The following is a 23,430-nucleotide window of genomic DNA, read 5'->3' on the forward strand; positions in this document are numbered from 1 at the left end:
GTAAATCTTTAAAGCCAACAGAGAGCGCATATTCATCACATATCACCCATGCCTTCAGCATTATTAAGAAACAGGTTACCAAGACCTTCAGATTACCTCTAAATAAATCAGATTCCAAGAACTTCTGCCCAATCCTGTGGACGTGAAGAGGAAGAGAGAGAAGGCTTAGCAGGTTCACTGATAGAATTTAGGGCCATGCAAGACTTCGATGTAGCCCAGAATATCACGTCCAAAAGAGAATCTGCCACTGAGGTCCAAAGTATTGAACACAGCTTTGAAATTTGGTAGTTTGCAGCTTTAGCCACAGCTGGGGGCTTGAAAGTTAGCAGTGCCCAGAATCGGTAACTTCAGTTACAAGCAGTACTTTATAGGGAAGGGGTGGACACATGGCAGTGAGGAGAAAGAAGGAAGAGGAGAAATTAATACTCTTTCAGAAAAAGAAAGAGAAAGTCAACTTAGGAGTGTTCTTGAACCAGGAACTCTTGACTGTGAAATGAATGGCAATAGGAATGAAGGGACTACACGTAGACAGAATACATAGGAATTTTTTCTACTACAGGAAAAAATGTGAATCAGAACATCTCAACTAGCGAAAATCTTACCCTCCCCCACCCAAAAAAACATAAGGCAGAAGAAAATTGACACAACACTCAAAATAAAATAAATGTCCTCAAACCAGTGTTTGGGGTATGGGGGAAAAAAGAAAACCTTGAGTCAAATATAAAACTAAGAACAGAAACAGCAAGAAACAAGGAAAAGATCAGAGTATATTAAACTCAGAAAAACACATATCAGAACTGAAGACTAAGTTTTAAGGTTCATACCAAACAGATTCAAATGCAAATGTAATAAATGACATGGAAGAGCAGCAGGAAGACAGTCAAGAGAATGAAAATGAGATTATTTTTTAATTGACATTTTAAGTGGAAGATGGGTCCAAAAAGTCTAATATGTAGTTGTTGCCTCTCAAGAAGGAAGAAGAGTAAAGCCATAATATCCAAGAAAACTTTCTGGAAATAAAGATCTGAATCTCTACATCAGAAGTTCATACCAGAAGGTAAACTGCAGGATACATTCTAGTAAAGCTGTAGGACTTTAAAGATACAGAAAAATTTTCCAGGCTTCCAGGCGAAAGATGAAGTACATTAAAAGGGCCGGGGAAGTGGACTGGTATTCGATTTCTCAAAAGCAACATACAAAGCAAGACAATAGTGGAGTAGCATAAGGAAAGAAAATGCTAAGCAAAGATTTTTTATATCCGCTCAGCTTTTTTCAAGGGTTAAGACAATAGAAAAAGCTTTAAACATGCCAAGAATTCAGGGAATACTGCACTCACTAGCCCTTCCTGAGGAAACTGTTGAAGTATAAGTTTCATCTAAAGATGTGTGGGAAATTTTCTGCAAAAAAGATGGATAGTGATTGCATGTATATTTGAATTAAGGTTAAAATTAGGAGTAGGGACATAGGTAGAATAGTACATAAATGTTACAGGTTCAGACAAAGTAGAAAGGGCAGCTAAAAAATGTGGGAGGGGAAAGGAAAAGAACTAAGACTAATAATTATAGATTAGTTATCACAAGGGACTCATGTGAAACCTAAAGCAAAGATTAGCTAAGGAAAATGATATATGGAAACATAAAAGATTTAAAGGTAAGCTTTAGGAAAAAAAAAAATACAAACCTTTAGAAACACTGAAATGTTTAAAAGGCCAAAGAAAACCATCATGGAGAATCATGATGCCCACGGTATAACAAAATAATATGACAGAATTGAAATCAAACCTACCAGTCACATCAATGAGGATTCTCTCACCAATAAAAAGATTTTCAGATTGGCTCAAAAATCAAAATCCAATAAACTATTATTATATGTCAGTTATATTTCAATAAAAATAAAAGGAACAAAATCAGAATCCAACTTTAAGAGGCCCTTAAAAACAGTTAAAAAGACGGACAAAGATCAACCAAGCAAATAGAAATAATATGAAAGCAGGATTGGCAATGCTGAAACCAAAGTAGAAGCCAAACCAAAAGCATTAAACAACAAAGGAGGATAGTTTGTAATACTGAAACCCACAACTTACAACAAAGATATTAACACTTAAAAATACATATGCACTAAGTCACAGCAATAATCTTGACAAAACAAAAGCTAGAAGAAATGCCAGTAATAGGGACGCCTGGGTGGCTCAGTTGGTTAAGCAGCTGCCTTCGGCTCAGGTCATGATCCCAGAGTCCTGGGATCGAGTCCCACATCAGGCTCCTTGCTCATCAGGGAGCCTGCTTCTCCCTCTGCCTCTGCCTGCCATTCTGTCTGCCTGTGCTCTCTCTCTCTCTCTCTCTCTGGCAAATAAATAAATAAAATCTTTAAAAAAAAAAAAATTAAAAAAAAAAAGAAATGCCAGTAATAAAAAGGACTAAAAATTGGACACTGACCCACTCACCACAAGATAGGTGCGGTAGACAGAAAGTAGAGATAAAAAAGATCTAAACATAATGAGACACGTCTTCAGGTATATCTATCATAGCATCCTAAATACAATATACTCTCTCTTAAACACAAAATATTCACAAAAGTCTTTTCATTGTTAAGAAAACATCAGTAGGTCCCATAGAAGAAAACAAAAAGCAAAAGGGCATTTCCACCTTGAACAAGAATTTCCAGCCTTGTACAAGAATGATCATAGTGACTTTATTCAGAGTAGTCAAATACGGATGGAGAATGGATAAACAAATATATTGCTGAAGTGCATTATTAGCGGGACACCTGGGTGGCTCAGTTGGTTAAGCGTCTGCTTTGGCTCAGGTCATGAAGTCAGGATCCTGGGACATTGGGCTCCTTGCTCAGCTTCTCATTTTGTCTGCCATTCCCCCTGCTTGTGCGCACACATACTCTCTGAAATAAATAAAATCTTCATTTTTAAAAAAGTGCAATATTAGCAGTAAAAAGCAATGAACCATTCATACATATGATAATATGGATAAATCTCAAAAATATTATGCTGTATGAGCAAAATTAGATATAAAAATGTCTGTAGCCTTTTATTCCATTTAAATGTATGCCAAATTAACCCATAGTACTAGAACTTCTGGGGGAGGAGGAAGATGGGAAAGGACATGAGGGTGCTTTTTAGAGTGACAGATAACTTCTCCATCTCAATACACATTCGAAATGATGCTTCATTTAAAAAAAAAAAAAACCCTTGGGTAAAGGGGGAATATAAACAAATTACAGAGTTCCTAAAAAATTATGATAATGAAAATACTACATATAAGAATCTGTGGCATACATTGAAAATAATGAGCAGAGGGAAATTCATAGTCCTAAATGTTTGTTAAAGAATAAAATTCAAGGGACGCCTGGGTGGCTCAGTTGGTTAAGCAGCTGCCTTCGGCTCAGGTCATGATCCCAGCGTCCTGGGATCGAGTCCCGCATCGGGCTCCTTGCTCTGCAGGGAGCCTGCTTCTCCCTCTGCCTCTGCCTGCCATTCTGTCTGCCTGTGCTTGCTCGCTCTCCCTCTCCCTCTCTCTCTGACAAATAAATAAAATCTTTAAAAAAAAAAAAAAAGAATAAAATTCAAGTAAATTTTTAAAATCTTACTTTATTCGGTCATTAATAAGTTGTGCAACATCCAATCTAGCAGATATTTTTATAGACCCAAGTTGAGTGGGAACAAGGAAGTACACTGGGTATTTGCTAATTGGTTAAAGCTGGGTTGCTTTTCTTATTGGAGCAAAGGGAAGTCTTGGACCTAGGTCAGGCACTGTATGCTGAGCGGGTACTCACTGATAATTTACCAAAGCCTGCCTTTTCAGGGAGAGAGGCATATAGAAACTTCGGTACTAAATTCTTGGTTTGCTGAGGTGGCTTAGCCTGAGCAACTCCATCTTGGACCTAATCTGGTTACTTTATCACAGTAAAAGTAATAGTAATAATATTAATTAATAAATCCCAACTCAGAAATGAAAAAAGAACAAAGTAAACCAAAGGAAAAAAAAACCCAACAACAACACAGAAAACTAAAGATAAAATTAGAAATATATGACTTAACAGAAAAACTGTACACCAGATTGATGAATCAGTCCTGGACCTTTAGGGGGATATCCACAAAACTGGTAAGCTACTGGCTAGTTTAATCAAGGAGGAAGAGAAAGCACAAAATATGCAAAATAAATGACAAAGGAAAAAGAACTTGATAAGAAATTGAGAAAATCATACGCAACCATTTTATACACTTAGGGAAATAAATTTGGAAACTTAGATGAAATGGATTCTTAGGAAAATACAGTTTAAGAAAACCTCACTAGAGATTTTATAAAATATTATTTTCAACTTAATGGAAGAAACATTTATCAAGGAGCTAGCCCACAAAACACCAAACCTATGTGATTTCACAAAGGAATTCTGTAAAACCTTTAGAGACCATACATTCCAAACACTACATCAGTTACTTCACAACATAGAAAATGAAGAAAAACTTTCAATTTTCTTTTTTACAGACTTTCCAATTTTTATGAAGCAAGAGTAATAGCAATTTCTAAACCTGTTAAAGATGGTACAAAAAATGAAAATTAGAGATCTGTTTATGAATATCAATGCAGTATCCTAAATATTGTGCAATCTTTAACACTACATCAAGAAAATATATCATGATGAAGTGAGGTTTATAGTAGGAGTACAAGGATGATTCAGTATTTGGAATACTTGATACAGTTCACCATATAAATGGATTTAAGGAGAAAAATCATTCTCTTTATAGTTGCTGAAAAAGTCTGTGGCAAAATTCAGCACCTATTCCTTTAAAAAAATGGGAATGGATAGATCCTTAACATGATTTTCATAAATACACATGCACATATATGCATACATTTACCTAAATCCTAAGGCCAGCATCTTAAGATAAACACTAAAGGCAGAAACAAAGTAAGGATGTGCATTGTCTCTGGTATATAACATTGTACTGCAGATAAGAAAAAAGTGCAGCTAGGAAAGAGAAAACAATTGTAGGCATAGTAATGGGAAAAGAAATAAAAGTCTCTTTGCAGATGGCATGATAGTTCATCTGGAAAGCCCTGGAAAATCAATGACAAAACTATTTCAAAGTAATTTAGCAAGATTGAAGGTTATAAAATAAATCTTCATGTACTCAGTAACCAGTTACACAATATAATGAGAGAAAATTGCTTTTATAAAGCAAAAAAAAAAAAATTCCTAAGAATTTGGTTTTAACAATGAAAATCTACATAAAGCAAACTGTAAAACATTTCTTAAAGACACAGTATACAATTGGGGAAACATTCCTTGTTTTTGGTTAAGACCTCAACCACATGAGGTCACTTTCTTCCTGAGTTAATAAATTTAATGAGATCCTAATAATATCAATGATTTTTGGTGTAGAACTAAACTACTTAGTACTGGAGTTCATTTGGAAAAATAAACATGCAAGAATATCAAAACATTAAGCGGGGAGATCTCTGAGTGGAGTATAGCCCTACCAAATATCGAAATATATTAGGAAGCCTCTATAATTTGAAAAGCAAGATACTGGCACATGAATAGACCAGTAAAACACTGTTAAGTCCAGATACGGACACAGCTACATATGGAAACCTAATGCTTTATTGAAGTGGTATTTCAAATCACTAAAACAAAAGGGACATGTTTTTTTTTCCCAAAGATTTTATTCATTTATTTTGACAGAGATCACAAGTAGGCAGAGAGGCAGGCAGAGAGAGAAGGGGAAGCAGGCTCCCTGCTGAGCAGAGAGCCGGATGCGGGGCTCCATCCCAGGACCCTGAGGATCATGACCTGAGCTGAAGGCAGAGGCTTTAACCCACTGAGCCACGAAGGCGCCCCCAAAAGGGACATTTTAATAACGTGGCAGCATTAGACAGCCACTTAGGAAAAGATGACGTAGGTCAGTTCTTCACATCATGCATAAGAATAAACTCCCAAGTGGATCAGAGGTCTACATATTAAAAAAAATGTACAGATAGCAAAATATGGGTGAACTTTTTTCTATACAGTGGTTATAAGGAAAAGTTTTCAATGAGTCAAAACCAAGTTACAATAAAATACTGATAAATTTTACTATTTTTAAAATATTAATTATATGACAACTTTATAAGCAAAATCAAAACTTGCTATATATTACAAAGTTCCTAAATACACAGAACTTTAAAAAAAAAATCTAAGAGACTGGGGTGCCTGGGTGGCTCAGGAGGTTGGGCTTCTGCCTTCGGCTCAGATCATGATCTCAGGGTTCTGGGATCGAGTCCCACATCGGGTTCTCTGCTCGGCGGGGATCCTGCTTCTTCCTCTCTCCCTCTCTGCCTGCCTCTCTGCCTACTTGTGATCTCTGTCAAATAAATAAATAAAATCTTAAAAAAAAAAAAATCTAAGAGACTAAAAACCCTAAAGAAAAAAAAGTAAAAGAACACACATTGCATCAACATACAAAAGAAAATAAAAAATGGCTCTGTGTAAAACAATACTGAGCACATGTTGGTTTGTTTTTTGTTGTTTTGTTGTTGTTGTTGTTTTTAATTTTATTTGTTTGACACAGAGAGATCACAAGTAGGCAGAGAGGCAGGCAGAGAGGAGAGGAAGCAGGCTCCCCGCGGAGCAGAGAGCCCAACGTGGGGCTCAATCCCAGGACCCTAGGATCATGACCTGAGCCAAAGGCAGAGGCTTCAACCCACTGAGCCACCCAGGCACCACCACATGTTGGTTTTTAATACCATTCCTCACTGAAAAGAATGAGAGCTCCTTGGAGAAATGGTTGAACAATGTAGATAGAAAATGATCCTGGAATATCTTGATATGCCAGAAAGTAAGTCAACACTTAATAAGTAATGATGGGAGCATGTCACAGGGATGTAGGAGCCAGTTTGAGGGAATCCAAGTACCATGTGTACTCAGTGGAGTACACAGCTGAATATGGGATGATTTGAGCCCCAAAATAATTGAGGACAGTGATGGATTATAAACCATTGGGGTGAAAAAGAGGTGTGAATTCATACTGATAATAAAGCTAGATAGGTAGGCAAATATATGAGGATGATGGAAGAATTTTGTGCTGACTGGTAAACGAGTACTAGAATTACAAAATTATTTTGTAGCCATCATAGTAATGTTTGGTTTGGCAGGAGTTACTGGATGCTAACTTTAGGGGTGGGGTAGAGTGAGATTTCAATGAGAAACAATATTTGCACATTTTAAAATACGTCTGCAAGATTTCTTATTAGTTGTAAGGAGAAATATAGTAAGTGTACAGTGGAAAACTGGATAACGCCTTGAAATAATGATTAAAATTAACACCAGTGGAGAGGGCCGCATAGGCATCTTATGCCTCTGGATGTAATGTTCTGAGAAGGTTATCTCCCTTATGTAGCATTATGGGGATATAACTTGATCTAATGCAGAAACAGGAGGAGCATCAAATGAGAAACATTCTATTAGGAAGGTGGAGAGAGAGCCTGCATTATTCAGAAGTAATCTTCCAGATTAAAGGAAGCTAAGGACACAAATAGGACATGGGATCCTGGATGGAATGGAAAAAGGCTATATAAGGACATTATTGGGTCCATTGGACTATGGATGGTAAATTGGGGGAAAGTATCTCATTAATGTTAAATTTCTTGAAACTGTTAACTCTGTGGTAGTTATGAGAGAACAATTTTATTTTTAGAAAATGCGTACTGAATTTGGGGTGGACAAATAGATATTAATTATGCAACTTACTCTCAAACGGCTTAACAAAATGTCTATGTATTTAGAGAGAAGAATAAAACAAATGAGGCAAAATGTTAATAATTGGCAAATCTCAGTGGAGTACACAGGATTTCATTGTACTATTGTCCAACTTCCCTAGAAGTTTGAAGTTCTTCCCAAGTAGAAAGTTTAAAAAAAAAAAAACTACACTAACATACCATTTTTCATCTGTTACATTGGCAGAAATAATCTCATTGTTGCTTATGCAAATGCAAAATGGTAAAATTTCTATGGAGGAAAATTTGGTAATACCTAAATAAATTACATGCGCATTCACTCTTCTACCCAAAGAATATACTCTGAAAGTATACCTCAGGCAGTTTTAAATGTATATGTATACATAAATGCGTAAGTTTGTTCATTGAGGCAATGCTTGTAATAGCAAACCACTGATGTTTTGTCTGTCCAAAGGAGATTGATTGAGTAAACACACACACAGCAGAGTACTGTACCGCTGAAAAAAGAATGAAGAGAAGATGTCTATGCACCGAAATGGAACAATTTCTAGGATATATTTCTGAATTACTAAAAGCAAAGGACAGAGAAATTTAGTGTGTGGCCTTTTCTGTAAGAAAGAAGAATAAGGAAATAAATACACCTATTTACCTTTTCAAAATAGACACACACAAGAAGGGTGAACCAGAAAGCAATAAAGTTGGTTACCTGCCTGCAAAGGTGGATGGTGAAGCAGAAGATTTTTTCCAAGTTGCAACTTTTTATAGTTCTTTATATTTGGAAGCAGAACAGTGTTTTAGATAGGCCCCAGAAATGAAATTATTTCGGTAAGGATGGCAGGGAAGACTAAAAACCAAACTCAGTTTATTTCAAATCAGTAACATAACCACAGTAAAGGCGGGAGAAATAAACAATCCAAGCAACTCTAAAACTCAATACTCTGACCATTAATTTAAGGAGATGGGACTACAAAGAAATTCTGGACTCATAAGTTTGTTTTTTTCAGCAGTATGGATGTAATCCTGCAACTACTAAAATGTATGGAAGGACTGAGCGAATGAGTACGTGTAATTTGGGTGGAAGCCAGGGTTTTCACTGTGGAAGAAGAGAGCTCCAAATACAGATGTGGGAAGATAAGGGAAAGCCCTAAAGGATGGATTGGAATTGGAGTTAAAAGTGTGAACTCATGATTTCCTGAGATAGCATATCTATGTATGATATATTCCAGTTCCATCTACTGAAGGACCCAGAGACAGAGACTTCAATAGTGCTGAGCATATGGAGTCCCCACATCTTTATTTCCGATAGCCCCCACTGAAAGAAACTGGGTCTCTCTGAAGAAATGGTTGATTCTAGGGTTGGGACAGGAAAATGAGTGTCAGATAAACCTGGAATATCTTGTTATGCCAGAAAGTAGGGAGTTGCTCAAACAATGATACAGGCTTGTCAGAATGACATGACTCAGCTGGATGGGCTCCCATTGGCTAAATCTGAACAGTTGGAGCTCCAGAAAACTAAGGACTATAATGAATTATAGGGCACTGAAAAGTAGGAATCCATGAGTGAATACCCATAATAAGAGAAAAAAGAAGGATCTTCCCTACAGAAGAATGCCAACTGAGAATATGGAAGAAATTCTGAGGCTGGCAAATCTAGTTACAGATTGGGCAAGATCCTCTTTGGATGCTAAATCTAGAGTGAAATTTGGATGAACAGTATTTGTATAGACTTTAAGTATCTCCCTGTAGATTGCTTATTAAAAGAGGGAAAATAGTAGGGCTGCAGTGGAAAACCAGACCACGCCTAGACCAGGTCTTCAAACTTCTCATCACTGATAAGACGCAGGTGGAAATCCCATCACCTGGCTTTGCTACCGCTACCCTGAGAGACCTTGTTAACTGAAGACGTACAACAGGAGAGAAAAACTCACATAAACCTGAAAGGAAATCTGTGTGGAAGAACTCCAGATTATTTGTGTGGATGCACAGCTGTCAAGGAGAGGGAGCCCAACTCCCCACTTCACAAGTGTAGACTTCACAAAGTCGCTTCCGGAAAGTATAGTGTGTAGAGGGGTTAGGAGTAATTTTATACAAAAAACCTGAAAAATACTGCTTCAGGTAGAGGTGATCAAGGTCAATACCAACCGGGGTAAATCACGTTAGTAGTAGGTTTCCTTATATGATTTGATGAAAAGGGTACTTCTCAGTACCACTGATCTTTTCTCCAAAAAACCACCCTGGCCTGATCCTGAGGAAATTATGAGACAACTCTCAGGAGAGGATCATTGAACAAAATACCTGACCAGGGACTCCTCAAAACTGTCCAGGTCATCAAAAACCAGGAAAGGAAAACCTGGGAAATTGTCACAGCCAAGAGGAGCTTTAGGGGACATGACAACTCAATGTTATTTGAGGCTTGGAAAAGAAATAGAACATTAAGTAAAAATGAAGGAAATGCAAAAATAGTTCACATTTTCTAAAGTTTTATATAAATGGAGTCATACAGCATGTGCTCTTGTCTGGTTTTTCGCTCATTGTAATTATTTTGAGACTTATCCATGTCGTGTGTATCAACTCATTCCTTTTTATTGCTGAGCAGCAATATGGAATCACTATGTGGATATGCCATAATTTGTTTACTCATTCGCTTGTTGATATTTGGGTTGTTTCCAATTTTGAGCTAGTACGACCATTCATGTATGTGTGTACACGCACAGACACATGTATGTGTGTGGATCTATCTTTTCATTTATTTTCAGTAAATAGGAACGGAATGGGTGATAAGTGGCATATATTTAACATTTTAACAAACTGCCTCTTTTACAAAATACTTTTGTACTATTTTACCTTCCCGTCTGCAGTGTTTGAGAGTTCTTGTTTGCTGCCTAGACCATAGAGGGTTGGTGTTTTTGTTTTTGTTTTTGTTTTTAATTTGGGGCAATCTAATAGATGTACAAGAGTGTCTCATGGTTTTAATTTGCACTTTCCTAATGACCAGTGCTCTTGAGCATCTTTTCCTGACCTTGTTTACCATCCATATATCTGTGAGTAGTTTGTTGTGTTGTTGTACCTGTTTTTTTAATTGGACTGCTTCGGTTGTTGAATTTGGGTAGTTCTTTGTATATCCTAGATACCAATCCTTTATCAGACATGTGATTTGCAAGTAACTATTCTCCAGTCTGTGTCTTATCTTATTCTCTTAATAGTATATTTCAAGGACCAGTTTTTACTTTTGATAAAGTCCAAATTGTCAGCATTTTTCATTTATGTATCATACTTCCGATGTCATATCTAAAAATTTTATGCCTACCTAAGGTCATGAAGATTCTCTCCAATTTTTTTTTTTTCCCCTAGAAGTTTTATAGTTTCAGTTCTTTTAGGTCGGTGATCCATTTTGAGTTAATTTTTGTAGATGACGTGAAGTATAGATCAGAATTGGGTTTTCTTTTTGTTTTCTTAATTTTGTAATCTATTCAGTCCAGCACCTTTTGTTGAAAAGACTATCTTTTTTTCCACCAAATTACCTTTTCTCTTTTTTTCTTTAATTTTTTTAATTGGATGTGGTTGACACAATGTTAACCTTGGTTTCAGGTGTACAACATAGAGGTTATCTTGCCCCTTCTGTTTTTATATTTCAAGATTTTGTTCACTGACGGTGTTCTATTCTTACATCCCTGAAGAATTTCATTTTTTTCTTAAAAGTTTTTTTTAATTTATTTATGAGAGAGCGTGTGCATGAGCAGGGGGGAGGGGCATAGGGAGAAGCAGACTCCCCACAGAGAAGGAGCCTGATGGAGGGCTGTGTCCCAGGACCTCAGGATCGTGATGACCTGAGCCAAAGGCAGATGTTTAACCAACGGAGCTACTCAGGTGCCCCATTAATTTTATTTTTGAAGGTTTGGTTTTGTTTTGTCTTCTGCTCCTTATATTGCTTCTGTTGCCTTATAGGTTGTTTTTTCCTGAAGATTTGTTTTGGTCTTTCACATTCTCAGAGGCCTCTGTTTTATTTTGTTTTAAGATTTTATTTATTCATTTGAGAAAGTGAGCGAGAGAGCCCACGAGCAGGGGCAGAGGGAGAGGGAGAAGCAGGCTCCCCGCTGAGCAGAGAGCCCAATGCAGGGCTCGATCCCAGGACCCGGGATCATGACCTGAGCTGAAGGCAGAGGCTTAACCCACTGAGCCACCCAGGGGCCCCTCAGAGGCTTCTCTTAAATGATTGGTGATCCTTGCCTGTCACTAAGCTGCTGATCGTACTGAATGAGCCTGAGGTTGGTCTTTTTAAGGAATAAGATTCACTGCGGTGATTGGTCCCTCTTTAAATCTTGAGTGCTTTGCACTGGTGCTATGATCTGTTTAAAGGTGTTTTTCTTTTTCTCATGTTTTATTTGTTTTCAGTGTTTTTGCAGAATTCTCAGCCAGTCTTTCATTCAACATCTCCATATTCTCTCCTCTGAGAATTCATATTAGACATTTATTAGATCTTTACATTTTATGCCCTTTTAACCTCTTTTCTGTATTTCTGTTTTTCTTTGCTGTGTTTTGGTTGTTTTCTTAATCTTCCATTTCCCTATTTCTTTTTTAGCCATGTTTGATCTATCCATTGAGGTGTTTTGGTGGGGGGTGTTTTTTTCATTACAGCAGTTATATTTTTCATTCACAGAAGTTATATTTGATTCTTTTCAGGTCTGCCTGATGACTTTTTATTCTTTTCATTTTTTAATAATTTCCTTTTTTCAGATTTCTTTCTTTTTTTTCTTAAGATTTTTATTTTTTTTTAAGATTTTATTTATTTATTTGACACAGAGAGAGAGAGAGATCACAAGTAGACAGAGAAGCAGGCAAAGAGAGGGGGAAGCAGGCTCCTGCCGAGCAGAGAGCCCGATGCGGGGCTCGATCCCAGGACCCTAGGATTACAACCCGAGCCGAAGGCAGAGGCTTTAACCCACTGAGCTACCTAGGCGCCCCTAAGATTTTTATTTAACTGAGAGAGAGAGAGAGATCATGAGAGGGGAGAGGGTTCCAGGGAGAAGCAGACTCCCTGCAGAGCAAGGAGCCCAATTCTGGACTCGATCCTGAGACTCCAGGATCATGACCTGAGCCTAAGGCAGTTGCTCAACCAACTGAGCCACCCAAGCGCCCAAGATTTATTTATTTCGGAGAGAGAGGAGAGCATGCACACACATGTGTGGTGGGAGGAGGGCGGGGGTGGCACAGAGGGAGAGGAAAGAGAATCTCAAGCAGACTCCCTGCTGAATGAGAAACCCAATGCAGGTCTCATCCCAAATCATGAGATCATGACCTGAGCCAAAATCAAGAGTCCGTTACTTAACAGACTAAGCCACCCAAGTGCCCCTTTTTATTTCATCTTAAACAATTTTGGGGACCCCTGGGTGGCTCAGTCAGTTAAGTATCTGCCTTCAGCTCAGGTCATAATCCCAGGGTCCTGGGATCGACCCCCACATTGGACTCTCTGCTCAGCTGTGAGCCTCTTCTCCCTCTCACTCTTTCCTCCTCCCTCTCTCTGTCAAGTAAATAAATCTTTTTAAAAAAAAACGAAAAACAGTTCTTGAATAGTTCTTTTATACTCTGTCTAGCAATTTCCGTGCCTATTTGGGATTCCTAATCTATTTCTACTGACACTTGTGATGGATTGCTTATTATAGGTTGGATTCTTGATTGTGTACTCATACTTGGTCAAATCTGTGGGAGTGCTAAAAGGCCTGAATTGTAGGTGATTGTTTCTTGAAATGATTCAGGATGCTTTTGCTGGGTTTCCTGGGGCACTAGTGGCCTGAAACTAATGTCCTGAGCTGGGGATTCCCTGACCATCTAGGGTAGTGTAAGTTATATCCTCAGAGGTACAGGAGAGCAGGCTTGTGATTATAAAGTCCCAGAGTAGCCTCTCCACCCAGAACATGGGCAGAAAAGACTCACTTGTAGGTCCTCTTTTGCATGTAGTCAGATTTTTTTTTTCCCTACCTACCCTTTCATTGAAGTCGCAGCCTCCTTAGGGATTTTGGTCTCACTCGGGGGTTTCCAATTAAGTTCCCGTGCAGTAAATGGTAAGTTTAACATAGAGTAAGTTGATTATAGCTCATATGTATAGTTCATTAGTATTCTTTCCTAATCTAAGAAAAAAATACTGAAGGAACACCACTTCCCAAGTAGAATGTAGCTCCCCACCTAGTGTGTCCTGGATTTGTCAAGTTAATTCATCCCTGCAGTGCTTGGGATATAGTCAGAGGCCTCAGACTAGGTACATTCAGGGGCTTATAACCCTTGCATTGTACAGTTGATCATTTTCTTTGTGTGCTGGAACTACAGAAAAGACTGCATATTCTATATCCCTCTTAAATTACCATGATGTTCATAAGTATATTAAAGGTTTAAAGAGGCCTTGAGGGGCGCCTGGGTGGCTCAGTGGGTTAAGGCTCTGCCTTCGGCTCAGGTCATGGTCCCAGGGTCCTGGGATCGAGCCCCGCATTGGGCTCTCTGCTCAGCAGGGAGCCTGCTTCCTCCTCTTTCTCTGCCTGCTTGTGATCTCTGTCAAATAAATAAATAAATAATCTTGTAATAAATAAATAAATAAATAAATAAATAAATAAAGAGGCCATGAAATAAGAAAAATTTTCTAAATGTATTTGAGCGTAATACTTTTTTTTAATACTTTTTTTTTTTTTTTACGTTAACAGCCTGTAATGTTGAAACCGAAATGTTTATCATTGTTGACCCCCTGAAACGACAAGGTTATATTCGCTGGCAAGTAGAGTCCGAATAAGATACTCTGCACTGACATTTAGGGGTCAGTAAATATGCATTAGCTGCTAACTGGGCTGGCTGGAAAATGGGTATAAAAGATCATCTCTGCATGGATGTGAGCCATATGAATCTACTAGAACTTAAAATTCTAGCCAGTGTTTATTAAGTGTGCATTCCAGACACTGTGATAAATATTTCATAATGTCTTTCCATTCCCCTCAGGAAAAAAGAATGTATCACTTCTTGCCCTGGCCTTCAAGGGTTCTCATGATGTGGCCTCTATATCCTCCTGCAACCCCATCTCGTAGACCTCTCACACAGCACCAGCCACACTGGCCTTTCAGTGTGCCACATATGTTCCAACCTTGTTCTTGTTCTTTGCCTAGAATATTCCAGCACCAAATATTCAATTGACTGCCTTTTTTGGCATCAGGGTCTTATCTCACCAAGGCCTTTCCTCACCCCTGAATCTTAGCTGACCACTCCTGCCTCAGTTTGACTCTGACTTCACGTGGCCTTGCTTGGATTCCCCCCTGCCAGTAGACTGGTAGCCCGTGTAAAAAGCGTGAGTCTTGTATGCTTTATTACATTACTCTGTCTTTAGCTTCTGCCACTGTGAGACACACAAATGCTTGATAAACAGTTGTTGCATGTTCAGTGAATAGGGAAAGAAGCTTAAAACTTGTTTCACAGCTGAGTTCACAGCCAATGAATGGCAGAGCCACGACCCAAACCTAGGGCTATCCGAATTCTGTGCTGTTAGCACCACCCCTCACTCTAACAAGGATTATCCCATTCCTTACCACCTTATCAGTTCAAAATGTGGCTAGACTTTCTTTTGGCATTACCCTCAGAATCTTACTCTTGAAATCTGGTGGTAGCAGATTTTGATTCTTTGAAAATACATTTTTTTTTTTTTTTTAAATACCTGGAAGTTATTCTGTTAGGTAGTCAAGCTAGGGAAAACTGTTGAGGGAAATGGAATTACAAAGTAGCCACATACAATACGGTTTTCTTCTTAAAACCAGATCTAAAAGAGAGTTCTAAAAGAAGGATACTTTAAGAAGAAGGGGCCTTCCTTTTTTTTTTTTTTTTTTAAGATTTTATTTATTTATTTGACAGAGATCACAAGTAGGCAGAGAGAGAAAGAGGAGGTGGAGGCAGGCCTCCCGCTGAGCGGAGAGCCCGATGCGGGGCTCCATCCCAGGACCCTGGGATCGTGACCTGAGCCGAAGGCAGAGGCTTCAACCCACTGAGCCACCCAGGCGCCCCAAGAAGGGGCCTTCTTAAAAGAAAGTATTCATTTGGGTATAAAATAGTTCCATTGTGTGGATTTAGAAACGGATTGTGTCACTTTCATAGTTATACCTGATACATGGGAAAATCAGTTTCCCATACCTGCGTACCTAAAAATAATTGCTCAGTAGCTCAGTATCTCAAACTAAAAGATGCATTTCCTTGATTTTATTTTTGTCAGGCTTTGAATAACAGATTTCAGCTTGGTTATTGGTCATGGTAGGAAGTTAAACCAGACCTGGAAAGAAATTGAGCAAGAAGTGTAAAATGATACCCAAAAAATACTAAATGAAGCAAAAGAATAAGGATGGGTGCCAGACTTTAAAGATTGGTTGATACTTTGCCCTCTAGTTGTAACTCACTGTGTATATTTATGTCATTTTTTTTGAAGTTTTCTTTTTGTTCCCTGTATTGCTCCTATTTCCTTATAGATTATTGTTTCCTGAAGATTTTGTTTCTCTTTATTTTCCTGTTTTCTTTCTACTTTCTTCTCACTAATCTCAAAGTTTTGCGGTGTATTATTGTATTATTGTAGATATCTACAGTTTCAGAGCTGAAAGGCAAATTGAGAAATCATTTATCTGTTTATTACGTATATTTCACCACAATTTAAAAAAAAAGACAAACCATCTAACCTACTCTTTTTTTTTTAAGTTTGTTTTTTTTTTAATTTATTTATTTGACAGACAGAGATCACAAATAGGTAGAGAGGCAGGCAGAGAGAGAGGGGGAAGCAGGCTCCCCGCCGAGCAGAGAGCCCAATGCGGGGCTCCATCCCAGGTCCCTGAGATCACAACCCGAGCCAAAGGCGGAGGCTTAACCCACTGAGCCACCCAGGCGCCCCTAACCTACTCTTTTTTATAGAGAAGTGACCCACCTAGTTTATGGCAAAGCTTTAATTACGTGGTGATCTTCTGATCCTACTCAGCGTTCTTGCTGTCACCATTGACATTCTTGTTCGCTAACGTGGTAGCTGATGAAGTTGCACCTTATAGAAAGGGAAGCCTCTGTTTTTGAAACAAGCGTTTCATTACAAAATAAAATTATCATTTCTGGGGGCTAGATCTTCATTTTTCAGATACCACTTACTACAATTTGAACTAAGTTAATTGAGGGGGTTGGGGGCGTATTCATTCTGTGTCATGGATCATTGATTTCTTCTACTTTCAAGACCGAACATTCTTCACGCTCTGAAAGGAAAAGGAGAGACTCATTCGGGATGTTTGACGGTTATGATAGCTGCAGTGAGGACACGAGTAGCAGTTCCAGCTCTGAGGAGAGTGAAGAAGAAGTTGCTCCTTTACCTTCGAACCTCCCAATTATCAAAAACAATGGACAAGTGTACACGTACCCCGATGGTAAATCTGGCATGGGTGAGTATTTCCAGCCTTCCACTGTTACTCAGCTTCATGATGGAGGTTATGTTCTAGTTTGATTTCTTCTGTCATTTCCCTTCCTTAGAATTTTTTAAGGAAAAAAGAAACACAGTCTGAGGCTTACAGTTGGGAGATGAGATCCTAGATTTCGGTTTGAACTCTTTATCTTGCCTACCTGCCGTATTCTGGCGGAAGGCAAGGAGAACAAAATAAAAACAAAAGGCTACTGAGAAACATAATGTGGACATGAATTCAGTCATCAGATAGTAAATCCCCATGTAACTGAAAGTGTGTAGGATCACAGGCTTGTAGAGTTAACAGACGCTTGCAGGGTAGAGTCTTGCTTCTCTACAGAAATTCTTCATGGGATGTTTTCTGTTAACACTTCCATTGATACGGTATCTGTGATTACCAGAATATCCGTTATATTGCACCAAAATTATCCATGCTCTGGATTTTGTTGTTGAGTCTTAATTTTGCCTTTTAGAGCTACACAGAATAATTCTAATCCTTGTTATAGTGGTCTCCCTTCCCACTAGAACACTCTGAGTAACTCTAGTTGCTTCAGTGATTTCTCATAATATTACAGTGTATTTTAATTCATCGGTATGTCCTGCTCACCATCTTCTAGGCATACTTTGAATTAGTGGTAATGGGGTGACAGCCTGTCCTGCCTTGCCTGAGACTGTCCTCTTTTTAGGATTAAAAGTCCTCTACCCTAGAAAGCACCTCAAGCAAATGTTTGGTCACCTATGTAATTAGGACAGAAGGTAGTTCTGCCTTCATCTCCCTTTCTCGGGACTGTGTTTCCACTCATGCCCCTGAATTGCTCTAGCTTTTTTTTTTTTTTTTTAAGATTTTATTTATTTATTTGACACAGAGAGAGAGATCACAAGTAGGCAGAGAGGCAGGCAGAGAGAAAGGAGGAAGCAAGCTCCCTGCCAAGCAGAGAGCCCGATGAGGGGCTCGATCCCAGGACACTGAGACCATGACCTGAGCCAAAGGCAGAGGCTTCAACCCACTGAGCCACCCAGGGGCCCCTGCTCTAGTTTTTTTTAAAGTAGCACTGATTTTGCATATAGCTGAAACTCTTTCATCTTTTCTACAACTTGACCAGTAAACCAATTAAACCAGTTTTGTGCATTTACAGTTAACTTTTTTTTTTTTAGATTTTGAAGTAATCTCTCCATCCAGCATGGGGCTTGAATTTAGAACCCCAAGATCAAGAGTTACATGCTCCACCACTGAGCCAGCCAGGGACCGCAGCTTTCTGTTTTTCAATAAATGGTATGAGGCTAATTTGAATATACTTTTAGGAAAGGCACAAGCAAGGGCTATGGGAGCATGAAAGGCATGCTGAATCTTCACTGGGTCCAACCAGAGAAGGCTTCACAGGGCAGGCAGCCTTTGAGCCAGCTTTGAAGGACAAAGGTAGAAGGCGTGGGAGAAGCCTGTGAAAGGAGGGAACTATACTAGCAAAGGTTGGGAGGTAGGACTTTGAAGGAATAATGCTGGGCCATTCAATTATGGCAGACACATAGGCGACTAACCACAAGAAACATCACTGAGAGATGAAAGACCTGGAAATACAACCATTTTGTGTCCTGCAGTGCCTGAAAACATATTTTTAAATCAGTCAGTGCTCACTGAGGGCCTCCCACAGGCTTCTGATACTTGCTGTCAGCAAAAAGGCTTCATATTGGCAAAAGCTAAGGGACACACTCACACTTCATTTGGGAGCCAGACAAGGTCATCTCCAAGGACATCACAAAGACTTAGGCACAGGGGAAAGAAGGTAGATTAAGCAGATTTGGAGTTAAATTTTTGGCCTTGGGCAGGGTTCTAACCCAGTGAGCCTGTTTTTCTGTCTGTACAGTTGAGCTGTGGTTACCTGCTAGGCAGAGTGGCCTGAAGGCAGGGGTAAGGGAAGTATCCCCAAAAGCCCCATCTGGGGCTGCATACACCAGAGATGCCTGAGAACACCGAATGGGAATAGGATCCAGCCTTGTTTGATACCACTTAGATTCTGAAGTGAGTCCGCCATGATACCATCCTGATTTTAAAATTGAGGAATGATTCAGGGCCTGAAGAGGACCCAGGAATGATTTCAAACTTACTCCCAGGTTGAGGCTGTAGTGAAATTAGTTTCACATTTCTCTTAATGGCTCTCTTGATAAAGGGAAGCAGAGTAGCAGTGATCAGAGCTTAAATAACTGTCAGAACCTCAGCTGCCAAAAGCCAGGTTCCGAGGCCTCGCCATGGGTCTAAGGGCAAAAGACTGGCGCTGACCTCCGCAGGCCTGTCCATCAGGATGATGGGCAGCAAGTATATCTGCAGAGTTTTCCCCTTTGGATACTGGATGAGCTGCACACTGTGCTGGTCCTCGGAGACCTCTCTCTGAGTGTGGCAGGATATCTGGTAAGAATGAGGCACTTCCTCAGTCCCCAAAGGACAGGCTCTGGGTTTGGAAACAGAAAAGTTTCTGGGGGCTTTCCTTTTGAGACAAACCTTCTAACCCCTTTCCAGCTACAGTTGATTTTTTTTTTCTTTTTTAAGATTTTATTTATTTATTTGAGAAAGGGAGCACACATGCACGCCCAAGTCAGGGGAAAGGGGAGAAGCAGATGCCCCACTGAGCTGGGGGCACGCCACTGGGTTAATTCTCAGGACCCTGGGATTGTGACCTGAGTCGAAGGCAGCTGCTTAACCAGTTGAACCATCCAGGTGCCCCTGCAGTTGATATTTTAAATCCAAGGCTTAAGACTTTAAAATTATTCTGGGAGCAACCGGGTGGCTCAGTTAGTTAAGCATCTGACTGTTGATTTCTGCTCAGGTCATGAGATCCAGCTCAGAGTCAAGCCTGCTTAAGATTCTCTCACCCTAGGGGCCTGGGTGGCTCAGTGGGTTAAGCCTCTGCCTTCAGCTCAGGTCATGATCTCAGGGTCCTGGGATCGAGTCCCACATCGGGCTCTCTGATCAGCAGGGAGCCTGCTTCCTCCCCTCTCTCTCTCTGCCTGCGTCTCTGCCCACTTGTGATCTCTCTCTCTGTCAAATAAATAAAATCTTTAAAAATAAATAAATAAAAATTAAAAAATTTAAAAAAGATTCTCTCACCCCCTCCCCACTCCTAAATAAATAAATAAATAATTTCACAAAACCTGTTTCTTACTAAATTTTGGTCTTTTTAGAAATTTTTTATTTCTGATTCTGTCATTTAATGTTGAAGGTTGTGTTGTATAATATTCTAGTTTTGTGCCATTTGCAGATTTGATGATAATGCCCTATAGGTCATATTCTAGTCTTTCAATTAAAAAGTTGAACAACACAGAGCCTGGTACAGAGAGGTAGGCCGTATCAAAAAATTTCCCATCACTGGGGCACCTGGCCGACTCACTTGGAAAAGCATGTGACTCTTCATCTCAGGGCCGCCATGAGTTTGAGCTCCATGTTGAGCGTAGAGATTACTAAAAAATAAATAAATAAAACTTTTTAAAAATTGGGGTTGCCTGGCTGCCTCAGTCGGTAGAGCATGCAACCTCTGATCTTGGGGTTGTGGGTTCATGTCCCACATTGGGTATAGAGATTACTTAAAAATAAAATCTTTAAAAAAAAAAAAAAACTTCCTGTCATTTATCAGGACCAACTAACTAGGTATGGTCATGTGGTCAGTTAAAACCTACCTGGATGTCTTCTACTTCACCTTAAATTTCTTGGTCACTATTGACAAAGCTGCCTGAGATTTTATCAAAGTGTTAACTCTTTTTCTTCTCTTTTTAAGTTGGGTTTTGTTTTGTTTTGTTTTTGACAGAGATAGTGCAAGTAGGCAGAGCAGCAGGGAGAGGGAGAGGGTGAAGCAGGCTTCCCACTGAGCAGGGAGCCCAAACGTGGGGCTCGATCCCAGGACCCTGGGATCATGACCTGAGCCAAAGGCAGACGCTTAACTTACTGAGCTACCCAGGCGCCCCTAAATGTGTTAACTCTTAAAAAAAAAAAAAAACTATTAATACATAAGTTGACCCTCGAACAACACGGGTTAGGAGTGCCAATCCCTCACACAGTCAAATATGTGTGTAACCTTTGACTCCCCAAAAACTTAATTACTAATAGCCTACTGTTGACCAGAAGCCTTACTGATAACTTTAACAGTCGACTAACATGTTTTGTATGTTTTTTACATTATATAATGTATTCCTACAAAAAAGTAAGCTTCTCTAAAGATTTTTAGGACAGCCATAAGAAGGAGAAGATACATTTACAGTACCATATTTATTGAAAAAAATCCACATACAGATGGACCCACGTAGTTCAAACCCATGTTGTTCAAGGGTCAACTCTATACTCTTGCCATGGTTTAGTTTTACCAGTCCAATACTAGTATCACAAAAGGAAATAAGACTTATTGAGACTTTATGTGTCCAGGTCTGTTTTAAATACTAGAGATGCAGAGAGAAACAATACAGAATAGCGCCTGCCTTGGTGGTGCTTACTGACTCGTCCTGGGAATCATAGTTGGATATGTAGAATTCTTGACAAAGATTCACTGTCCCTTGGGATCACTACTTCTTTATCTAGATGGTCACAGACCTTTTTACTTATCTGTTCTATAATTTTTTCAACAGAGAACCATTCCGTTTTTTCTCTCTTTAAACATGCTTTCTTCATCTCTAATCCTGTGGTACCTTATCTTTCTTTCATGATTTCACAAGAGATTTTTAAGTACTGATGCAACTTCAGCTCCCTCCAGTTTAACTGGGTGGAGATTTAAACCCACTCAGGCATTTGTTTGCTGTGTTACTTTCTGGGTTTGTTTTTTTTTTTTTTAAAGATTTTATTTATTTATTTGATAGAGAGATCACAAGCAGGCAGAGAGGCAGGCAGAGAGGAGGAAGCAGGCTCCCTGCTGAGCAGAGAGCCCGACGAGGGGCTCGATCCCAGGACTCCGAGATCATGACCTGAGCCGAAGGCAGCGGCTTAACCCACTGAGCCACCCAGGCGCCCCTCTGGGTTTGTTTTTTTTTTCCCCCCTCTTTTGAGGAATAAATGACAAATATGGTTGTATGTATTTAACATGTGCAACATGATGATTCTGTATTTACACACACACATACATACATGTTGTGGAATGATTACCAAGATCAAGGTAAGTAACCTATCCATCACTTCATATAGTTCTTCTTCTGTGTGTAGGGTAGTGGAAAAGAACATGATATCTACTCCCAGCAACTTTCCAGTATGCAGTACAGTATTTTTTTTTTTAAGATTTTTTTTATTTGCCAGAGAGAGCGTGCACAAGCAAGGGTGAGCCGCAGGCAAAGAGAGAAGCAGGTTCCTTGCCGAGCAAGGAGCCACATGTGGGACTGGATCCCAGGACCCTGGGATTATCACCTGAGCCAAAGGCAGACAGACACTCAACCAAAAGGCATCCCCGCAGTACAGTATTATTAACTACACTTACCATGCTGTATGTTAGATCTTCACAATTTACTGTTCTTATAATTGAAACTTTGTACCCTTTAACCTACATGTCACCAACCCCCCAGAGGCTGGCAATCACCATCCTGTTTTCTATTTCTATGAAATCGGCCTTTTTTTTTTTTTTTTTAAAGGATTCCACGTGTAAATAATCCCATACATGATTTCATTTAGCATATGCCCTCCAGGTTTAACCCTGTTGTCATAAATGGTAGAATTTTCTTCTTTTTTTGTGAATGAATAGTATTTTATATGTGTGTGTGTGTATATATATTTACACACCACATTTTATATCTCCATCTATCAGAGTACATGTAAATGTTTTCATTATCTTGGCTTTTGTGACTTATGCTGCGGTGAACACGGGAATGCAGGTTTTGATTGAAATACTGATTATCAATCAACTAATTATTGACAAAGGCAACAAGAATACAGAATAGGACGAGGACAATCTCTTTAATGAATGGTGTTGGGAAAACTGGATATGCACATGCTAAGGAATGAAACTGGATCCTTGCAGCACTCAACAGAAATTAACTTGAAATGGATTAGACTTTAACGTAAGACCTAAAATTAAAACACAAGAAAATAGGGGAAAGCTTTTTGACAAAACTGGTCAAAACACTGGTGATTTCTTGGTTTAGACACAAAAGCAAAAACAAATGGGACCGGGTGCCTGTGTGGCTCAGTGGGTTAAAGCCTCTGCCTCATCGGGCTCTCTGCTCAGCAGGGAGCCTGCTTCCTCCTCTCTCTCTCTCTGCCTGCCTCTCTGCCTACTTGTGATCTCTGTCTGTCAAATT

General features: G+C 39.3%; 1 protein-coding gene across 8 annotated transcripts in view; it reads left to right on the forward strand.

Annotated features, from left to right (window-relative positions):
* The window catches only part of MBTD1 (mbt domain containing 1), a 66,780-nt gene that overhangs the window by 8,007 nt on the left and 35,343 nt on the right, over nucleotides 1–23,430 (forward strand). For all 8 annotated transcript variants that reach the window (XR_004384318.1, XM_032872030.1, XM_032872031.1 and 5 more), the window contains one exon: nucleotides 16,954–17,155. Coding sequence is in view for 7 of the 8 variants with exons in the window: in XM_032872028.1 (XP_032727919.1) it covers nucleotides 16,954–17,155 (202 nt within the window). In the remaining variant the exon portion in view is untranslated. The remainder of the gene's footprint in view (nucleotides 1–16,953; nucleotides 17,156–23,430) is intronic.

The sequence above is a fragment of the Lontra canadensis genome, unplaced genomic scaffold, assembly GCF_010015895.1.
Source record: "Lontra canadensis isolate GAN:19392208 unplaced genomic scaffold, GSC_riverotter_1.0 scaffold43, whole genome shotgun sequence".
Classification (NCBI taxonomy): domain Eukaryota; kingdom Metazoa; phylum Chordata; class Mammalia; order Carnivora; family Mustelidae; genus Lontra; species Lontra canadensis.